This window comes from Zerene cesonia, chromosome 15 (assembly GCF_012273895.1).
Source record: "Zerene cesonia ecotype Mississippi chromosome 15, Zerene_cesonia_1.1, whole genome shotgun sequence".
NCBI lineage: Eukaryota > Metazoa > Arthropoda > Insecta > Lepidoptera > Pieridae > Zerene > Zerene cesonia.
In genome coordinates this window covers 6,411,198-6,433,594 of record NC_052116.1, presented here as the reverse complement: position 1 = coordinate 6,433,594, position 22,397 = coordinate 6,411,198, and the positions used below count along the sequence as shown (strand labels likewise).

Sequence of the window (22,397 nt, the reverse complement as noted above, 5' to 3'; positions counted from 1 at the left end):
ACCCCAAAAAAGCGGGCCGCGCATTCGCAGAGGATCTACCTTTGCGAATGTTCATGGGCGGTGGTGATCGCTTACCATCAGGCGAACCACCAGCTCAGTTGCCCACTATGACATAATAAAAAAAAAAAAACACACACACATGGTTCAAGTATCAAAATATCTCATTGGTTAAAAATGATGCTATAGATAAATTTTTATATTGCCTTAATTTAAAAATGTAATCTATGATATCATCAAATGTGGAATAATATAAACACAAAATCTTTGTCCGATTTTTAACCGACTTCCAAAAATGAAGAGGATATAGGGAGTGAGGATAGAGTTATATGCTCCTCTGTTTTTTTGTGTATGATAGACTATATTTTCGGCAATTGTGAACCGATGAAAGAAATGTTTGTCAAGTTCAAAAGAGTACGCACCGGAAGTGGATCTGATGATGGAAGCCCGGCTCAGAGAACCGAGGAAAATCAACTAATTCACAGTGAATTTAAATTTTACAAGTAAATTCTGACCCACTTCCCGGTTTCCGACAAAGCTTGAGTTGTGCATTTGTGTGTAACTTTAAGTAAATATAATAACCTGATATTATTGAATTGATCTGATGTGAAGATGGAGAGGTGGTAAATGGAATTCCTCAACTGCGAAGAGCAACGACACGAATACATAATATCACAAATAGTAACTTACTACATACCTATCTACTGCCTACTTGGCGAAAAGTTTGTGACGATGTGTGTATGTTTGTTACTCTTTCATGCAAAAACTATTTAACCAATTGCTATGAAATTTGATACGTAGATAGCTGGACAACTGGAATAACACATATGCAACTTTTTATCCCGATATTCCTACGGGATACGGACTTGCGCGGGCGAAACCGCGGGGCGCAGCTAGAAGCCAATAAATATAATCTTTAAGATATGAACCTATTTATCTCATAATTTTTGTGAATATTAACTCCATTCATATAAAGAAAAACCCTGCATCAGTGCCATAACATTTTACTGTTAGGGGAAATTTGATGTCTCTCTGTTGTTAAATAGGATACTTACGATGGCCGTAATAAAATTTTCTTTATTCTTAGGTACTGCGACGGACCACATTTCTTACGCAGGTCAATTGTATTAAACGAAACGTATTTTTTATTAACTTAAAGTACCTACGTAACCTATGATTACATTCTATCAAAAATCTTACATGCTCCTGGAATAAGAAGCTGCATAAGTGCACTGTTACATTACCACATTAAATAGAATAAAATTACCTCTGTGTAATAAATTAATCTTAAATTATGATAAATTTGTATGATGCGACGTAGATAGTCCTATGCTTTTAATGCTTCCGCAACTTTACAAATACAAGAAGATATATATCTATGGTCGGGAACTTACCGTATGCTTTAATTAAGAACACACCTACGAAGTAAGGTTACTCAAGTAAACTGCATTTTTCAAATCTACTTAAATATTATAGCGTATAGAATGCACACATGCTGTATAAGCGTATATGATACCGAAATAAATGTTGAAAGATGTCGTGCATAATCAATCAATAAATATTATTATATTCAAACAACAAGGACGGAAAACTAGCATTTGAAAGATATGTCAAATAAAGTCTGCTTATCAAGTATGTTTATAAGCGGTACATTCACCACATTACATGTATTTTTAATTCATTAGATAAGCTAAGACCAAGGTCTTTGTGAATTATCGATGCAATAAGTATCGCAGTAGTATTGATCATTAATGATTTCTCCTGTTACTTTCAAAGCATTGTTATATGTGTCTACAGCACTGTATACTATATGATATTATTAAACTATAATATCATATAATATAAGTTAAGCAACATTTTGAAGTAATTAACAATAATTCATTGCATCGAATGTCCTGAGATGTTAATATTAAAACATATAATAAGGTGTATTTGTAGTTCGATAGAAAATGAAATGTAATATGATATTGGACGCGTCTCAATATTTGCTACAACGACACTAATGTTTGCCTTTGAAAGCAATCTGCGGCGATTTTCTATTTGCTCACATACCTCAAGAGGTTTTATTGATTAATAAATAATTTTACTCAGTAGCCAAGTAAGGTCAAGTAATATGGAACTGTAAATCGTCATATTTATGATATTAAATATTTATTATATGTTTAACCTTATAAAGAAATTCAATTAATCTAATATGTTATTAATTATAATTCTTCTAATAACCAACGAGGTCGTGTAAATATTATAGCTTAGTTTAAAAATTATATAAAAACGTAGAGCTATCACAGCCGAATTGATGTCGTGTTTTCAAATTTATAACAATCTGGTATATTCATTTATTTTTAAAACAAATTACAAATACATATTTATTTATAAATAGCCTAGCACAAAGTTTTCAAGTTAAATTCAATCCCACTTATTAAACTTCCATTAACGACAATAGCGTGATTTTAAATGCTTTATTACTTCTAGCTATTGTTAGCGATATAAAAGTAATGAGTGGCAAACTCATATTACGTTTACTTTTAAATATTTATCCAGCCGATGCTATGACAAATTAATTAATGCATTGTTCTGCAAACAAAAGCTGTCACCGTTCACAATGTGAACACAAAGCTGAGGACATTTGCAAACAACCACTTGGGCGTAAACAAGTGAGGCATTAAAGCAAAAGTTAATTTAATTATGTGAAAAACATTTTTCCACATCAAAAGCTGACGCGGGCTTTTAACTAAATAAAAACGTTAGTTTATTGATTTTGTGAACCATGAAACTTGGATTCGTGTTATTGTGCAAGAATGATTATACGTAGGTATTATAATGTATATATGTATATATAGACATTGTTTAAACAAACTTTAAATTATAAATTATATCACGATCACTTACCTAAGTAAGATAAAATAAAATGATAACGGTAGCGATTAAAGGGCGTAGGACCTTAGTACTCCGACTACTACATTAATATTCATATTTGTAGATAACGCCATTTATGCCATCATAATCGTATATTTGTAAAAACGCAAAACTAGGTTGCTGACAATGGCCTATACAAAAAATAGTTAACTCGTACTATTGTGTTCTTGCGTAAGATATTTAATGAAATTGTACGTGGAAATATTTACCTATCGTATTTCCTTACAAATAGGTGCATATAAAATTCATTTATATTAATGATGCATATCAATTGAAGCACGTATACCTGGAACTCATTCGGGAATAAAATAACTCATAACCGTATTTCGATTGTAATTAATTCAGTACTTTCAGTTAAGCCACAACTTGCTTTATTTATCGAAAAATTATATGCTGACCACAATAAAAGAAATTTTAAACTGTCTAAAGTTATATTCTATAATAAAATGCGACCAATTAACATTTTTTATTAAAATGCAAAATCACAGGATTAAATATTACAGCTTGTTTAAAAATTTAGATGATTTAATAAATAATGAGTTTTTGTAATTTATAGTAATCTTTAGAGAATTACTTGTGCCGAAGAAAAAAAAAACTTATCACCTCCATAAATACGTTTTTACAAATGTAATTTGAAGTCTGTTTGTGGTCTTAAATAGCATATTTTAAATAGGCTTATTAGTTTCAAAGCTGGAGAAAGAGCACTTTAAGTAATAATTTTGAAGACATAAACTTTGAGTTATTAGGTAATAATTTAAAGGCGCTGTCTGCAGTCGCGTGTCATCTTCAACATTCTCATAGGTATTCCATAAACTGGCGAAACATTAAGAAATTAATAAACACTCAACTCTTCAATTTATAACCCAGGAATAAGATTTATTTATTAAGTTTGTCCTTTCAAACGTTTTCACCTAAAGAACGTGGTCATAATCGAGGTAAAGGAAAGAGTATACATTGAAGACTGGATAACCTTTTGAGAAATAAATATCCCTATTAATTATACAAACAAAATATGCATGGAAAGGGGGCTTCACCATTGTATGCAATAGCCTATATTATGTGCTTATTAATATTTATAAAAAAAAAACAATTGTCCTATTGATTACTCGGAAGCTAAATTAGTAAGTTTCATAATAAAAACATTTAAAATCTGTTTTTCTTTTCAAAAACGATATCTGTCGATTTTTTATATTACATATTTTTCCTTGAGCAAACAACGAATTTTGGTATTATTAAATAAATTCTAATATTAATCAAAAATTTTATGCGTTTAGTATAAATAAATCAATGTTGTTAAGTAAACGTCGTGACATAAAAAAATATAAAAATGTTTATGTATTTGGATTTATGGACACACATTCGTAGTCATCCTCAATTTTTAAGTTTGTTATTAAATTATTTAATGTGTTCATTGGAAAATTTGTGTTCTGAAAAATATAGTTATAAACTCGAATTTCGATTATTATTATTTCTCTAAAATTTGCTAAAGCTCTAGAGTGAAAAGATCGATTTAAACCACATCTAATGCTTTCACTTTTCAGCGTTTAATTCTTCGTAACTCTTTTCCACAAGTAACAGTAAAGTGGCGGTTAGAGAACTCAAGAAATTAACCACAATTTATGTAAACTATGGGTTCTTAATCTCTTTAACTAAAGAGAAAGAGAGAATGTTAATTTTCGAATTGCTTTATGAAAATGATTTTAATTACCGTTATGAAGTACCAATCCTTTTACCAATCGCTATACAATAAGGGAATGAAGTTCATCATAATACGGGCTCTTGAATATTTAAGGCTAATTAAATCAATTGAAGTTTTTCGTACTAAGTTATCAATCCTCTCCCTAGCAACCCCCGTTCGATATTATTTCATGATAATAAGGTTCTGCATATTCAAAATGACTTAGAAATATTATTTTATAAAATATGTAAATTTTCCCATACATTACCTTATATTTAATTCAATCAGTTTACTAGTATGCCATTTTAGTTATATTATGATCTATATTATAATTTATAATCAAACAATTGTAAATATATATCATTTAATTTTATGATATAAAACTAATAAATCAACTTGTCAACAGTAACGGAAGTAATACATCTCGGGAGTTCGACCAGTCAGCTCCAAGTGAAATAAGTGGTGTGGAAGCTGAACCCAGAACTCCGACTGCTCCAGCTGATCGCTTCGAAGACCTTCAAAGAATACTGGTCATGCAACTCCAGGGGAAATCGGAAGATAACCCCGTGGTGATACCTCCACACAAAGACTTGAATGTATTGCGACCAGAAAATCCGACCATTGGTGAAATGGAGGATCTAGAACCTAGGTAAGATGCTTCTAATTCAAAGATAAAATAGGTAAATAATTACCTCAGTTTTAAAAATAGAACCGTCCTTTAATCAGCATCGTCATCACTCATCAGCCCATATATGTTACCACTGCAGGGACTCAGATCCTCTACGAGTTTTCAGGCCATAATCCATCGAACAACACATCGAACTTTGGTGTCTTACACTTTCTTTGCCGGTTTCCTCACGATGTTTTCTTTTACCATTTCGAGCAGTGGTGATGTGAAAAGCGTCTGCTTCTGAGCCATCGCTGCTTGAACTGTTTTAAATGCAAAACAAAATATGCCAATTTCATAATACCAATATTTGTATTTCTAGTAAGATACATCAATAAGATGAAACAATTTTTTTTATTTTTCGCTTATAAAATGAAATGTAGATAGTATTCCCAAAACACTCATAGCTAACTTTTATAATCTTCAAAAGAGCAAGATGCTGTTAACGGCGACTCTAAATGACTATATTGCTTTACAAATGCGTTATTATTATAAACTATGCCTTTTGCACTGGCGCTTAAAGACCGTTAAGAAATATTAATTAAAATTGCTTCGCGAAAAACGACGGGAAAAGGACATTACAAGGAAAATTTTCGAAGTTGCCGACAGCTGACATCCACAAGTACGATTTATGTAGCGCTCGTCGAGTTGCCGAATTAAATTGTTACCGACTTCGTTATGACTGCAATTAAACTTGGAAAAAATTAATATACTGCCAAATATTACGTTTCTCGGTCAATTATAAATTTTGCTTCTAAAAAATTTGTCAAAACTCGTTAACAAGTATTATAAATGGCAATACGATGTCAATATTAAAAAAAAAAAAAACCGATAAAAAATCCATAAAAACGTGTAATTGTCTTCATTCATCAACATACACAGTAATGCACATCCCGAAAGCTGGGTCTTTTATCCTCCTCGAATAACCCGGCAAGTGCTGAACTATGCATTAAAACCAAACAGGTTGGCCGCCACACGTTGACGTAATTTCACTTAAGTAAATATAGGCAGACCAAATCTCGAAGGAACGCTACAAGAAATGAAAAACTTTAACATAACATGCTCTTTTATTCTTCCATCTTTACACTTATATATTTTGGACGGATTTCTTTTTGATACTACTATAAAAACGGATCATAATATCATACTTATACGACGGGATCATTCTATATGTAACAGAAAGGCGACCTTTTTTATCTTGTAAAGCAAATTTCACAAGCTTTGCAAGGAATCTTATTTAAAAATCCTGTTACGGTTCCCTGCCGAGATAGGCGCGGGGTCTTCGACAATAAAACTAAATGGAATGAATGCAGGAGGCTTCCTCAAACGCCTCTCCAGATATGATGGCGCAACTCATTATACGTATCGTTTGTAAAGGGTTGCTATAATTTTGGAATTATTCTTTGCGATACATTACCCCAAATGATGGGTCGTAAGAATGTGTAATGAGATGGGCTTATTTTCGAAGATGTTTTTTGTTTACTGCATAGAAGAGTTTTTGGGGGAAATTATTTGTTATCATTATGTACATTAACGATACGATAATACGATAAGGCCCCTAATATGTACAGTGAGATTATTTATACACTTTAGTGATTCTTTAGAATTTAAATAAATTATATATTACATAACATTTTATTGTACATTTATCGTACCAATAAATATTGTTTATATCAAGGCATTGAAAGATACATAGTAACCTATAATCATATCATTCTCTACACAAGTCCTCAATAGACTTGACCGATAAGTAATTTATATTGCTACTGCATATAATCCGTAATTATAATAGTGGATACAATAATGTTATAGTATTATGCTACAAGAGTTAAGTACTCAGTAGAAAGCTATTCGTCGATTATATGCAGAATTCTAAATGTGTTGCAAAACGGTGCCAATGCTGAATTCCCATTAGATTTGAATACAATTCGCACCAAAAAGAGAGTCAATAAATTTTATAGCAGGTGCCGGCTTGATTTCTAAATGCAGGTTATCGGAGCATGCCACAAATTGAGAGCGGTACACGTAGGCTCCTTAGTATTCCGTAGTGTCCCGCGCGATGTCGCCTGGAGTGTGGGCCATGTCTAGAAGGCGAATCACGTCCACTTATGTGTTCCACGCAGCCAAAACCAACACGCCGGAAAATCTTCCATGTAAATCTCGACATTAACGATCAGGTTAAGAATGTGTGATAACAATTTTAAAGGGAATTTCCTGGGCGCAGACTTTAAACTGCGAGAACACGTATTGTTAGAGTTCGAATGCTGTTTGTTTTCCCTCTCGCTTTGTGTACTTTACGATCAAGTACTTTTAAAAAGTTATAGTCGGAGTTTTATAGTCGATCATAAATAGCGAGTTTTCTAATAAAGCTCCATAGTGTAGGATGATGTGGCTATATTCTAAGTAGAGCATAACAACGTTTTACGTCATATTCCGAACATGGTCTTATATGTATACAAACCGATATAAAGACGTTCACATGCATTTCTATGTAAGTTATATCATACCACATGTATATACCTTAAAAATAACTCTATACGTTTTTTTTATAGTGTGAATGCATCAAATTTAGAAAAGTTTCAACTGAAAATAGCGCAACACGAGCTGTATGAAGAAGGCGAGCCTTTAGTTGAGGAGGTTCTTAAAGATATGGCAACTTCACCAATTTTACATGCCGGTATGTATCTACTTATTTTATATCAACTACTATCTCCCATCCTAGATTTTATTTATGTTTTTTTAAAGATTATTTACAGATTAATATTTACTACTAAATAAATAATGTTCAATTATTATAAATCAATAACAAATTGAGCTCTAGTTCTCAAGAGATTGTGAATTGGTTAAGAGGACTACATGAGAAGAATGACACATGCACACATTTATACAACCAACATGTACGTGACGGTCTTAAATCAACGGTTTCGGCCGGCCGCGGCACTGTCGACATACAGGGCCGCACGCAGACATGCTTATTTATTTTATTTATTTATAATCCTTTATTGTACAAACTTAGAAACTACAAGAACACAGTAAACAGAAAAACTACATCGTTTGTACAAGAGGCGGCCTTATTGCTTAACAGCAATCTCTGCCAGGCAACCTGGTAGGAAAGGAAATGTACGAAGTTCTGGGATAGTGCAAAAGCAAAAGAAAAACAAGTAATACTACGTACTATGCTCAGAAATAACAATACGAGATTTACTAAGAATCTATCGATTGTACATAAAAAACACTATTAAATTACTGTAATTGAATTAACAAGATTATATTGCACAAAATTAAATATGATATAATCATGATCATTTTAAAGCAGAATCGAACTTCGAAAAGATATCTTTATTATTTTTTTATTGCGTTAATAATTCATTCAGCAAAAATGCTTTTTTTTCATACGGGTATAAAACATAAATATGTCTTCATTTCATACTCAAACATTTATTTATTCAATAAGACTTTTCCTACAATAGCATTTGAATCGTCACAACATGGATAAATTAATATTTACCATTTACCACGGGTTTAATTATACCCTATATAGGCCTCGGTCCTGATACTTAATACTAAATTGCAGAACTGTATCAGAAACAAGTTTGTTTATTATATTACAATTAATTCAAATTGTATCATAAAACATCGTTCTTGAGACAGAATTCTAAATATCGCCTACCTCGTATTGGACTGGATTGCGACATGCAAATGCCTGTGCGATATTAATAAATATTATGCTAATGATATCGAAATTGATTTATTCATTAGGTATTTCGGCTAGTAAAGATAAATATTTATTATTCTTAGTATTACTAAAATTTCAGATCATACCAGATTTAACTCTCAGCTGATTTACAACACTTGTTTGACAAATATCTGATTATATAAAGGGTTTAATTGTTGAATGATTATGAAACATAAATATACCTACACTAGCTACGCCACGCGGTTTCACCCGTGTAAGTCCGTATCCCGTAGGAATATTGGGATAAAAAGTTGCTTATATGTTATTCCAGTTGTCCAGCTGTCTACGTACCAAATTTCATTGCAATCGGTTCAGTAGTTTTTGCGTGAAAGAGCAACAAACACACACACACATCCTTACAAACTTTCGCATTTATAATATTAGCAGGATATTAGTAGGATATCTACATTATCAGCAATTGTATGCTCCTTATTAAATTATTAAATCTGCATTAAAACCGTTAAACGGTTCTATTCATTATAATTCCGGATTTGTTGCCTAGGGTAACGAAGGCCTTTATAAAATTTTAATTTAATTTTTGCGTTGCACTCTATACATAGGTACGTGGATACTGGATAGTATAAAAGCATACCATATTTATTAGATTGAAACAAGCTGCTTAGGTGTACTTCCAGGTCATATTATAAAAACTGTTATGGTTATATTTACCAATGCTATTTATAATTTTGATTAACATACTTTTTATATTTTTTTAACCTATACACTGCACTGCATATGGATTACCACGTCAATATTAAGTTGTCGAGAGATTATATTGAACCACATAAACTATTTCACCGATTTTGAAGATTCTTTCACCAGAAGAAATCTAAATTATTCCTGAGTAACATAGGCATTTCTTTTGTCCATTTTCCGGATCAAGCCTAGTGGGAGTTGCTAGTTTTTTTATATTCAAAATTTTGCGACTTGAGAGTGAAGCTAAGTAAGTTAAGTAAGTAAATATAAAGCCGGCAACAGCTCCACAAAAGCTATAACAGCTCTGTGATTGCTCATGGGCGGTGACGTTGCCTCATGTGATCCTCTAGCTCGGTTGCCCGCTCCGCTATAAAAAAAAAGAATACGTTGCTAGCATACACATAATATTTAATCTAGTTTAAAAGTGAATAAAATGGCAAGATTTACATTATCTGTTAATATTAAATATATACCTGAAATTGGTATCGGTAATCCTAATAACTTAATTTTCTTTGCAATTTGTCTGATATTTTGAATATCTAACCTTCACATTACGTGTAGGCTGTAGACGCAAGAGTAACAAACATAGTGTATGTTATATACAATATTTCGGATTGTGTATTTTAATGTATACATATTGAAATGAGTAAGTACAATATTGAAATGATTCCCCGTTCAGCGTTGGTCCACCTGCGTTTACAAAAGCTTCAGGCAGGTTATGTATATTAAATGAAGACGGTCCCGCAATCAGTTGTGGGGTTAGCGGTCGGACGGACAATAGTGGCACAACAATCTCGCCCTTTTACTTCCAATTGGACTTAAATATTTAAATCACTTAAATGGATTTCATTGTTGATCCGACTTATCATGTACACTACCCTTTATTTTTAGCTGCGTTTTAATTGTTGTTTAATTTATTCAATTGCTAGGTCGAATTTCATTAGACAACTTTCAAGCTTAGTCTAATTGTAAATACCAGTGCCCACAAGGTTATGGTTATATAATGTTTTCTTTTTGTTACAGAGCAAAAAGAGGGAGGAACTCAATTGAAGCTTATAATGGACTACCCCAATGGCGTACAAGCTTTATTCAAGCCAATGAGGTGAGATTGTCCTATATTTACATAACAACTAGCTGCGCACTGCGGTTTCACCCGCGTAAGTCCGTATCCCTTAGGAATATCGGGCTAAAAAGATGCCTATATGTTATTGCAGTTGTCCAGCTGTCTACATACCTACGTTAATTTCATTGCAATCGGTTCTGTAGTTTTTGCGTGAAAGAGCAACAAAGACACACACATCCTTACAAACTTTCACATTTATAATATTAGTAGGATTTTTGGCTGGTTGTGTCCTGTATAATACAAGAATAAACTGGCAACGAACAAATGATGAAACTAATATACAGGACTCGAAACTTCTTCGGGTGCGGACGTTTTTCTATGCATAAGCGTTGGTTGAGAGGAGTCTTAGTTGTGAGTGCTCACCGAAGGACTAGCGGAAAGTTGGCACCTTGTCGAGTGCTGCGTTGGTTCCATTCACTAAAGTTCGGGAATGTTCTCGCATGATCGGCTTAGAGGCTCGCCTTTCTTCCCAACTACAAGTGTTATTGAAGTAAATGCGAGTTTTTCCCAAGTTCCTTTTGTGCCATTGTTACCGTGTAAGGCGAGGGTACCCTATTGTGTGAAGAATAAGTAACACGATTATTTCTACATTCCGTTAGTTTAAGTATTTAATGTGTTCAACAATAGTATTACAATACTTCAATAACATGACTCCACGTTATATTTTCCAATGGGGAGGGAGTGAATCAGATGTGAACTGTTTATTGACAGCCTATGCATATGATTCTTCTAGACATAACACATAAGCAGATATTTTTAAGGATCACATACACAGAGATTAACTTTCCCAATAATTTGAGCATATTTTAAATAGAGATTTCAGTAGAGAGCTCGCATCCAAAAATAAACATATACAATGCAGACCAGTCAAAGTATAAGTCGAAATTTAATTTTAATTATATCTGCACAGTGAATACTTAAAAAAAAGTAATGTATATTTTAAGCAAAGTTATAAAAATATTTTGAGGTATTTATTTGGAAACATTGAATAAAAATATAAAATTTACATTAATGAAATATGACAGACAAAAGAGATATCAGATTATGACAAAGACAAAAAATATAAAATTTATTCAGTAACACCGTCCCCAAATGTACAGGATATCGGATATCAATACCTTGGAATGTAGGTAAGCATTTGTTTTCTAAACAAAACAAAGTGTATTATTAGCGACATTTAAAACCTATGTAGGACTTAAATACTTTATACTCAAATACACTTTCAAACGTCGTTAATTTTACAAAATTTTCGCGGCTTTCGGGCTGAATATCAACATATTGTTTTAAATTTCGCTAATCAAATTAAACGAATTCTGAAATGTATGGACTGTGAAATCGGGCAGATTCTGAAAGAAGATCAAATGTATGCGATACGCAGGTCGTTAGGGTGCAAACGAGTTAGTGATTTATATAAAAAATAATGTTCTCGTGGGCTTATCCCGTCGACATATCAAGTGGGCCGGTGTCCGACTATATTCGCACGGGGACGATAAATTTTGGGACAGTCGATAGGAACCCTTTCTTGTACGGCCGATTGGTTTATCGTTCAGTTTATCGGATGTATCCGATAATGTAGAGCTGTAGACAAAATGTGTTTTAGTTTAAAGGTTAAGGTTATGCATATCATTTATTGATATATATTTTGGCGAATGGGCGAATACTTCTTGTCTGGTGAATATATATTTTGTGCATTTAATATATATCACACTAGATCCAATTTTCTATCGTGTGATTAAAATATTTCTGAAGGTCTAGAGTAGGCTAACTGTTTATCAAGGTCACGCACTACGTAAAGTAATATGTAAATAACGATTTAAATATTTAGGTGATATATGGTAACTTAATCACACACAAACCTTTTTTTTAATTCGAATAATGTAAACAATTGTGATGGGTTCGTATGCATGTGACTTAATTAAATTTTTCAACTTGACTTCATTCATACATTTCTATTTAAGTGTCCCATTACCATTCCCTTTTCATATTCATCAAAAACAATTGAAATAAATTTATTCATTACTTTTTCTCTTTGTATTTTCATTGTGACACCTAAACACGCTTTAACGGTGGAGGTCAATATCCTTTTATTGTTCTTAAAAATATAACCACAGACAATATAATATGCAGTTCATATACTAGATAAATTGGTTTATTTCATTGATGTGATATTTTAAGTGCCTAATGTAGAAAATATGTATAATTACATCGTCTCTTATTAATTACATTTGCATTTTATCAGAATGATTTATATTACATTATTGATTTTTTTTTATTTACCTGGTTTATTTTATACCAGACTAATGCAAAAACCCCGCAGTAGGTATATAGTACATGGGTCCTAATTATGTGACTATATAATAATTTAAAACAAATTTAAATACTTAATACTACATTATATAGTAGATATAATATACACAAATCCAACGATGAAGGTTGAAGAATAACCTCTGTTTGAAATATAAAAATAAATAGGCAAAGGCATTAAAAAAATGTAAATATATATACTATTTATAATCATAAAAATCGAAAGTCGTCAGTCTGTTCTGCTTACATGACTAGTCTAAACCACGACATCGAATCGAATGAAATTTTTAGTTTGTGGTTTTATCCACAAATGAAATCGCGCTAGTTAGATAATAAATTGGCAAAACTGAAGCGTCCATAAGATCCTTATGTTGGTATTTTTAAGTTCATGAACAATTTGACCAGCATCAATATTTTTTTGATTTAAGTCAAGAAATCTTGCATGATATACCCACGGTTCCCGGGGAAGGGTTAGCCGCGGATTACGTCAGGCTGCGGGAACACATTGTACTCTACCGTTGCCCTACGCTTAACCAAAAACAATAATGACGCTATTCTAATCATTATTAGTATATTATACATTACATTTTAAAAGTTTTTGAACGCAAGTTCATTAAACCCTAAAACACACTTGTTAAGCACGTTTATTAGATAAACATCGACTGTATCGCAGTACTTAGATATAAATCGTGTTCTATCTTTAATCGAAAGCACTTCGACGCGGAGAACTTAATGTGACACTTCTACTTTCGCAAGTTTTTGAACTTTTAAGTTTATTTAAAAATATCGACACCAAGTTGTGTATAAACATGCATAGATATAAACTTATACCACGTGTTACACAGAGAGATGGCAATATATGCAGTAGTATAACACGGATCACTTTTGGCCATTTTTGTGTATGGTTGTATAGTTTGAGAATTATATTATATGTATCAAAAATATACCGTAAATCAGTGCCTTACGTACAATGGTATTGGCCATCGCTTGACAAGAAGGTATTAAAAATTCGTAGTAATATTAATGAGAGCCATTATGAATTTTTTGCTAACTGTACATAACACAAACCAGTGCATATGCAGACTGCTGAAACTCGTAGGTCTATCAAAAAAAAAAAAATTTATTCATTTTCCTGATAGGACTTCGGCTATCTGTGTACTTTACCCATATTTTTACTTGATTATTATGATTGTATTATAATAACGATTTTTGTTTATTTCCAGATTCGCAAGAGACGTACAAACATTGCCCAACCATTTCTACTTCTCTGATTATGAGCGGCACAATGCTGAAATTGCTGCATTCCATTTAGACAGGTATTTTTTAAATTACCATTTGTTACATTACTATATTTGTTACATACTATATCTATTTTTCCCTTCCTTTTACATTTAAAGTTAACAGTAAGAGCATTCCAATAAAATATACACATTAAAGGGAAATCGTGAGGTTTGAAATTTTATGAAAAAGTCAGATCAATTAGTTCATCATATAATTTGGTTATTCATTTGAAAAGAAATCTGCAGTTAAAGTCTTCTGTACCAAGTAACGTAACTAACGTTAATCGGTTTGATATACTATGGAGCTTAAATTTTTTTTTTTTATATTTAATTTAGACGTTTATCAGACATTTTTTTTAAAGTGGGGAAATCTTACATAGATACCCACGGCCCCCGGGGAAAAGGTCGTGGGTTATGTCGGATTCCTACCGACTAAAACCCCACTGTGTTCCGTCGAGCCACATAAGTGAAGGGGCCACGGGTGCTTGTCAGAATTCGTCCGCGACTGGTTATCAGGCCTGATAAATACAATCTAGGAGCTGATTAAAACATTTTAGAAGCAAATAGACATTTTGTACAGGCTGTAGATAAAGAAATTATACATGTTCTTCATAAAGCATTATTTATCTTTAAACATTCTCAGTCTAAAAAATATTTAAATATGCTTTCGTTCTATGAATTTATTACTGTGTTTGGTATTAAGCACATAAAAAATACAAATAAGTATTGTTTTAGCTGACTGAGGATTCTATTTGAAACCCTTTAATTATTCATGTTTGTTTCGACATAACAAACAATTATTGCGTTTCTGAATGGCGCACTCAAATTAAAAATAACTAGGAATCCTTGAATGGCGCATTTTTGTATTTGCTATTACTAGGACATGAATGAACTTTTGTTTCACAATATTTGAAGGGTCGTACAAAGGGTAATAATAATTATGCCTACCTTGTTGATATGTTAACTATCATTCGGTTCGATTCGGTTTTATTTCACATGCTTGTTAATAAATGAATAACTATTCAAACAGTAATAAACGAAATTCTGTTTACCCTCAAGAAACTTGAAACTTATGCCTTTAATTCATACGAGTACCTATTAATACATATTTTTGTAGAAAAAATATTTTCTGAAGTTATTATTTACTAGCGGTTCGCCCCGACTTCGCCCGTGGTACATATATAGCCTATAGCCTTCCTCAATAAATGGGCTATCTAACACTGAAAGAATTTTTCAAATCGGTCCAGTAATTCTTGAGATTAGTGCGTTCAAACAAACAAACAAACTCTTCAGCTTTATAACATTAGCATAGATTTACAAATTGTACACAAACTTAATTTTATCCACCAGGGTGCTAGGATTCCGTAGAGCGATGCCCGTAGTAGGTCGCCTTGTAAACATGACCACCGAGATTTATGACGTCATCGAGGGTGACATCCTGAAGACCTTCTTCGTGTCTCCAGCCAACAACTTCTGCTTCCATGGCAGATGTTCCTATTACTGCGACACGGGACACGCGGTTTGTGGCAACCCAGACATGCTGGAAGGGAGTTTTGCCGCGTTCCTTCCTTCCTCCGATCTGGCTAAACGAACGGTAATTTTTTAACTAAATTAATAAGTTATTAAGATGATAATGATGACGAAATTTGTTATAAACGACAAATATTTTGTTTGTTTCATTGTTAGAAGTATATAGCATTAATGCCCAAAGGATTATTTTCTCTCCATAAAATTCAATCGCACCGTCAGTTTTCATGTCGGAATTTTATAGAATTTCTTAAACTATCTTCGTAACCTTAACCTATTACCCACAACTATAACAAATGTTTCAAATACTATCTGATATGCCATTAAAAATATTGAATTTGATTTGATTTGTATTTATAAATTACTAGCAAACCCGGCGAACTCCGTTTCGCCACCAGATGGCTTCGTTTTTCCCGCTTTTGTGTTGAAATTTTTCCTGAATTTTCTTTGCTATAAACCTCACGGAGCCCGAGACCTTTCCAACGAATGCAAAACCGTGGAAAACGGTTCGTGCGTTTTGGAGTTATAGCGTCAGGAAGGAAAACCCGACTTATTTTTATATAGTAGATTAAATGATAATGAATTAAATTATTTATGGAAACTTAATATTTATTTTCATTAATTAATTGGGTATAATAAATAATATCATTTGAGTGTAAAAAGCAATTGTTTTGAAAACTGTTCTTTATGGAGCGTGTACAACTTTCATTCAAATGATTTAAAATATGTAACACATCAAACATCAAACGGGTTAAAACAAATTAAAAAGGACACGAAATTGTTGCTTAATTTTTCTACTCAGTTTTCCGTCTAGACTTATTTAAATAGACTTTAAATCGCCACATTCCTTATACGGATATGTACAAAAAGAATAAAACATTATGTTATGTTGTTTCCAGGTATGGAGGCACCCGTGGAGACGATCTTACCACAAACGGCGAAAAGCCACGTGGGAGGTGCAGTCTGATTACTGCGAGAAGGTAATTTACTGAGTACATTATTTTTCTAAACAAAACAATCAATCTACGATAAGATATCAGATATTTTTTAATATGGAATCATCATGAATTTTTGAGTTGGTAATATAAAAGTTTACTTACGTGGGCAAAATTCGATTATAGCCTCTATAATATTCTACTGAAATTAAGGTAAGGTATTTAACTTAATTAGCAGAATCCAGGAAATATATATCAATCTATTAATGTTTATATACCCCCGTAAAAAGAAGAAACGCTACTTGGCAAGAGTCATCACCCTGTCGTATATATATTTTTATAAAGTTTTAAATATTACCTTGGTGGGAAAGTCTGCTAAATTTTATCTTAGTAAAATAATGATTATAACTATGTTTTCATTGATAGAAATATTCTATTAATAATCATAATATTTGCAGGTGCGAAATACTCCACCGTACGACTCAGGAAGAAGGATGTTGGATCTAATGGATATGTCCATTTTCGATTTTCTCTCCGGCAATATGGACAGGCATCACTACGAAACATTCAAGTAAGTATGAAAATTGATACATAATACATACTTTTGTCAGCTACTTAGTAATATATAATAATCTTAGTTAATTTTAATCTGATTGACTGATCGTTTATTAACAAGATAACTATTCTGTGACCAGGCGTAAATCGTTTCCTTTCCCCTTAAAAGCGGTAGTATTCATAAGCAGTAGTGATCGCTTACCATCACGCAAACCACCAGCTCCATTAAAAAGGGATCTTTAAGTTTTAAGACAAGTTTACGATTCCACTTTTGTCGCAAATAGACGGAAAACATTATTTGTGTTTGTGAAAGTCCGTTTATAGAGAAAGGCTATATAGGCTATAGACCTTTTATTATAAGTTACAAAATCACGCTGTGACCAACAGAGGTTAATCAGCGTTGCAATAATATCCATTTGAGAGCAGACAAAATTGCGTGGATGTTCGTGTTTCATATCAACTGTGATTGTTTTAGAATGTTCGGGAACGAAACGTTCACGCTGCACCTGGACCAGGGGCGCGCGTTCGGGAAGGCGTTCCACGACGAGCTCAGCATACTGGCGCCGCTGCTGCAGTGCTGCCTCGTGAGGCACACCACACTTACCGTACTTTTGAAGTAATTATGACTTTTTGTTTTTGACGTTATTTTTAGGTAATTTGATTCACTCGTGATACATTATTTGGTTCTGTCTGTTACCAAAGCGTTCTCCCACAAGTAATCTCTATAAAGCATTTATCAATATTTTTGACGTTTTGATAGGTATTTTAATATTTTTCCAGATTCCACAACGGAGTGCCTTTATCGACAGTCCTTCGGGACTCGATGAGGGCAGACCCCGTGGCGCCCATACTGTGGGAGCCGCACCTCGCCGCGTTAGACCGAAGAGTCGTCACTATACTCGATGCAATCAGAAAATGCATCGAAAAAGCAGAAAACCCCTTGAAAAATGAAATCAACGATTTTGTATGACCTATACGGGCTACGACATCATGTGAATAAGTGATAGTGAAAAGTGACTATGATTGCGCATGGCAACTGTGCGTAATGCATTTGTATATTATAGCTGTTTTACATATTTCAAATAAGAACTGCTGAAGATTTATAATCGTATTGTAAAATTAATATTAAGGTTGAGACTGCTTTTAAACGCAACTGAAGACTGTTGCTTAAAATAATTGGCTTCTAGTAGCTTCCTATCTTACCCGGGTTAGATAATGTTTTATCTAATCGAATACAAATAAGAATTATGAAGCTGACAGTCTGATATGTTTAAAGATACTGGAAGTTCCTGTTAAAATAATTTTTATTACGAATATGTTTTTAAATTATAGTGGTGGAGGAAATATAACCTGGCTCAGTAAATAATAGAATCCCAAATGCTCAATGGTTCAATCGTTTTTATTCATTATTGACACAGGTTATATGTCGGATATTGCGCTAGTCCACATCTCTGTATTCGTGATTTAGCGAACTTATTTTTAAGGTTACACATTGCGAGTCTTTGGTTGAAAAGACTAAAGATTTTGGTGCCAAAGATTGTCCAAATGTTTTCAGACGATATTCAGCGATTTGACTCCATTCCACTGGGAACATGAGCCATGGAAATGCCAAATGAACTACATAAACACTATTTTATTAGCGAGTTTGTGAGACTCGATTCGAAGTATTGTTTTAATGTTGTATGTATATTATGAAAAAGTCAGACGACTCGTACGGCTCGTACTATTGTAAGTGCAAATTGTACATAATTTTAGTAAATGCAATTAGACTTAAGTTAAAATGTTATATAGGATCATTCGCTTTTATTTTCGTTGTGAATTCTGTTACCATAGCTCAAAGCTCAAGAAGACACATATCATTATTATACAGGTCTGTATGTGATATATTTTATATCTATTTATAAGAAATTTTATAGTATCTATTTGTGTTATTATTTTTAATAATCCTTCGAGATATATTCAATGCAATTTTTTTAATTATATCATATTTGATTTTTATTTTCGTTGTTAAATGCTTTTCAGATTTTTATTACTTTTAAGATCCTGGCAATTGTCTCGCGATTTGATCTCATGATGAAATTCAGTTCATTACGTTGGTAAGATCTTCAGTAAGTAATATATGTAATGATTTTCCGTAATCGTAAGGTGAATTGTGTTGTCTGTTTTATCTGTATAATTATTTATACTAGATTTAACTAAAAACTAGAGCCCTACTTAATCAAAATTCATATATAATTACGAATATGTAACCCATTATATTCTATAAATTATATTATCAATAATTCGAGGCTTTTTAATGTTAAATTTGACTTGCCAAAGATGTACCTATGGATGATTTGATTCTGTTTAGTTATAAAATGTTGTATAGCATAATGTGACGCGGCTTGATTGGGTGTTTCCGTTGGTTGTTAATAAATTTGAAAAACATAATTTTGTCCTTTTATTTCAACAATAATTTACAATAGTGTGAATACACTCGAAATTTCATTTTATGGTAGGTACATAATAAATTATGTTGCTTTATTGTATGGCACTACCCGATTTCAACAAAAATATATTTTGCCAAGACCTTACTTACTGTCACCAAAAGCGAGTAAATTTGGAATTTTGATGATCACGTCCATACTTTTCTAACTAAATCAATTAAAGAAAAGCTTACTATTTGTAAGGCATTATTAAGCTGATATAATGATACTACAAAATTCGTTAGTAAAGAGATTAATTTAGGTATTAAAAATTAGTTTGAATTGTTTTAAATCATATAAAAAATAGCATACACACACACTTACGAATGTTCTAAAAAGTACGAAAGCAAAAACTTGCAACCTATTGACACACCAAAAAATTCAAACATGCGTAAAATAAAAGTGTGGTCTGGCGAAAATCAAATAGCTGTAATAATATTATAGTCAAATCAAGTATTACAAAAGGATTGCCGGTCAGTGATCCTAGCATAAAGGTCACATAAAGCCGGGAATGTGTCGGTCCGCCGTAAAAACAAATATAAATACGGAAATATGTCGTAACATTTTATAGTTTTACGGTAGTTATCAAGCTTATTAGTATAAACTTGTTCTATTTGGGTATAAAATAATAATGATAGCCACTGTATTCTACGAATATAATAAATTGTATTCTACGCAAACGATATAATTCAATCCACTTTAAAATCATGTAGAAATTTCCTCATTGTGGTAAAATAATTTTATTGCAAAAGATCGAGAAAGAACTCATATCTGCTGCACCTCAATGGTCAAATGTCATAGTGTGACTGATATGTATTCAGAGAGGTACTTATATATTTTTCAGAGCAATGCATATTTAGCAAAATTTATGATTTTTGTTTGGGCTGTGGGCACATTTATTTTTTATAAAATTACCCCATATTTAACTTGTTTTTATGCATAATATTCAAACTAAAACAAATAAAGTATAATAATAAAATAAACGTGCGAACAGTAGATGTAAAATAATAATTTTACCTATTCATATGCAGTAATATAAAACAAATTTACAGTGAAACAAGCAAGCAGCAAGATTTCAATTTGCCTTACAAAATATTATAATGTAACACGTGCGTGCAATCTAGAATATTGTAGATTCTAAGGATCATCTCAATTTCACACGAACGAGAACAAACTACCGTCTGAATAACAACTCAAACTCCATACAAATTGACTTACGTTATCGTGGAAAAGGCAACAATATTTTCCTTGTAAAAATATTATCATAACACCAATTGTTCAGAAATTGATGCGGTACAAGTTACTTTGACACTGGAAGATTTCTAATCAAATTTTCTTTTATATCTCGAATAGAGAATATACAGAGAATTTTAACAAAGTTTAGCTTTTTAATTATAATCATGATGATATCGCAATTGTTTGAAAACAATTTAAATTTAACCACTTTACATTATATTATAATTTTAATTAACAAAGGCACTTCCAGTGGTTGTATGGTGCGCTATTATTAGGATATTTATTTGAACAACTTATTAACAATTGTTGTTTTGCTGCTGGAGTGTTTTAATAAACCCTTTCTTCACTTTATAAATCTGATTTTCCTAATAAGAACAAACATAACCATTCCATGAAATTCTCGCAATGAAAGAGCTATATTATAATTAATATTTTCATAATTGAAGGGTACGAACTGGCAGAGGGTATTGTAAAATTATTAAATCCGGCATTTGTTTTGAGTAATTTATGAAATCCTTACAATTTAAATTAATTTGTTTTATGCAGGAACTTTACAACAGGGATACATTTTCACTTTTTAATTGAAGTACCAGACTGCCTACAGCTACTGACTAGGACCTTACTAGCTGGTAATTTATAAGCAATTACTAATAACTTCTGCATTTTATATGATGGTGGATGAATAGATTGATCTATTCTTTTCTATTACATTATATTTTATACTAAACCATTGTTCAGAAAGTATATACAATACTCGTTGAATAGTCTAAAGGAAGTAATTGATTACAGAGTTTACGGCAGCTTTCTGCTACACGCCCACAGTTACGCTACGCCAACTGTCAAACTGTACAACAGGCGATAACAACGGAAAGGTAGCATCAGTTCAATACTACGTTGTAGGTAACAGAAATCTCTACTAAAACTGAAAGTTAAAGAATGTGTACAATGAATAAAGATATTTAACTCTAAGTGTGCTCTGCGATTTTTATGACGAATTTTTTCTACACTTTGGGTTTTATCGTTGCATTTTTTATTGATTATATCTATTTCTTAGTGTAATATTATACTTTTGTCACTCATTGAACATACTTGCTTAGCTTGCTGAAGACGAATGTATTTAAAAAAGTCGGTTCAGTGCTTGGTGTGTGAAAACATTACGAGCAAACATCAGTACAAAAACACTAATGTTTCCTCTTTATAATATTAGGTATGATTATATATTTTATTTAGATTTATTTAGATAGATTTGTTGTCGTTTTTTCTACAATAAATAAATTTTTAA

General features: G+C 32.2%; 1 protein-coding gene across 2 annotated transcripts in view; it reads left to right on the top strand.

Annotated features, from left to right (window-relative positions):
- LOC119832233 (extracellular serine/threonine protein CG31145) overlaps positions 1–19,844 on the top strand; it is a 56,339-nt gene extending 36,495 nt beyond the window's left edge. The window contains exons 4-12 of one of the 2 annotated variants that reach the window (XM_038355886.1): positions 4,998–5,240; positions 7,811–7,935; positions 10,714–10,792; positions 14,341–14,433; positions 15,748–15,991; positions 16,824–16,904; positions 17,318–17,430; positions 17,890–18,030; positions 18,195–19,844. In XM_038355886.1, coding sequence (XP_038211814.1) covers positions 4,998–5,240; positions 7,811–7,935; positions 10,714–10,792; positions 14,341–14,433; positions 15,748–15,991; positions 16,824–16,904; positions 17,318–17,430; positions 17,890–18,030; positions 18,195–18,384 — 1,309 coding nt within the window. In that variant the 3' untranslated portion in view covers positions 18,385–19,844. The remainder of the gene's footprint in view (positions 1–4,997; positions 5,241–7,810; positions 7,936–10,713; positions 10,793–14,340; positions 14,434–15,747; positions 15,992–16,823; positions 16,905–17,317; positions 17,431–17,889; positions 18,031–18,194) is intronic. The other variant, XM_038355887.1, reaches the window with a different exon arrangement.
- Positions 19,845–22,397: the final 2,553 nt, after the last annotated feature.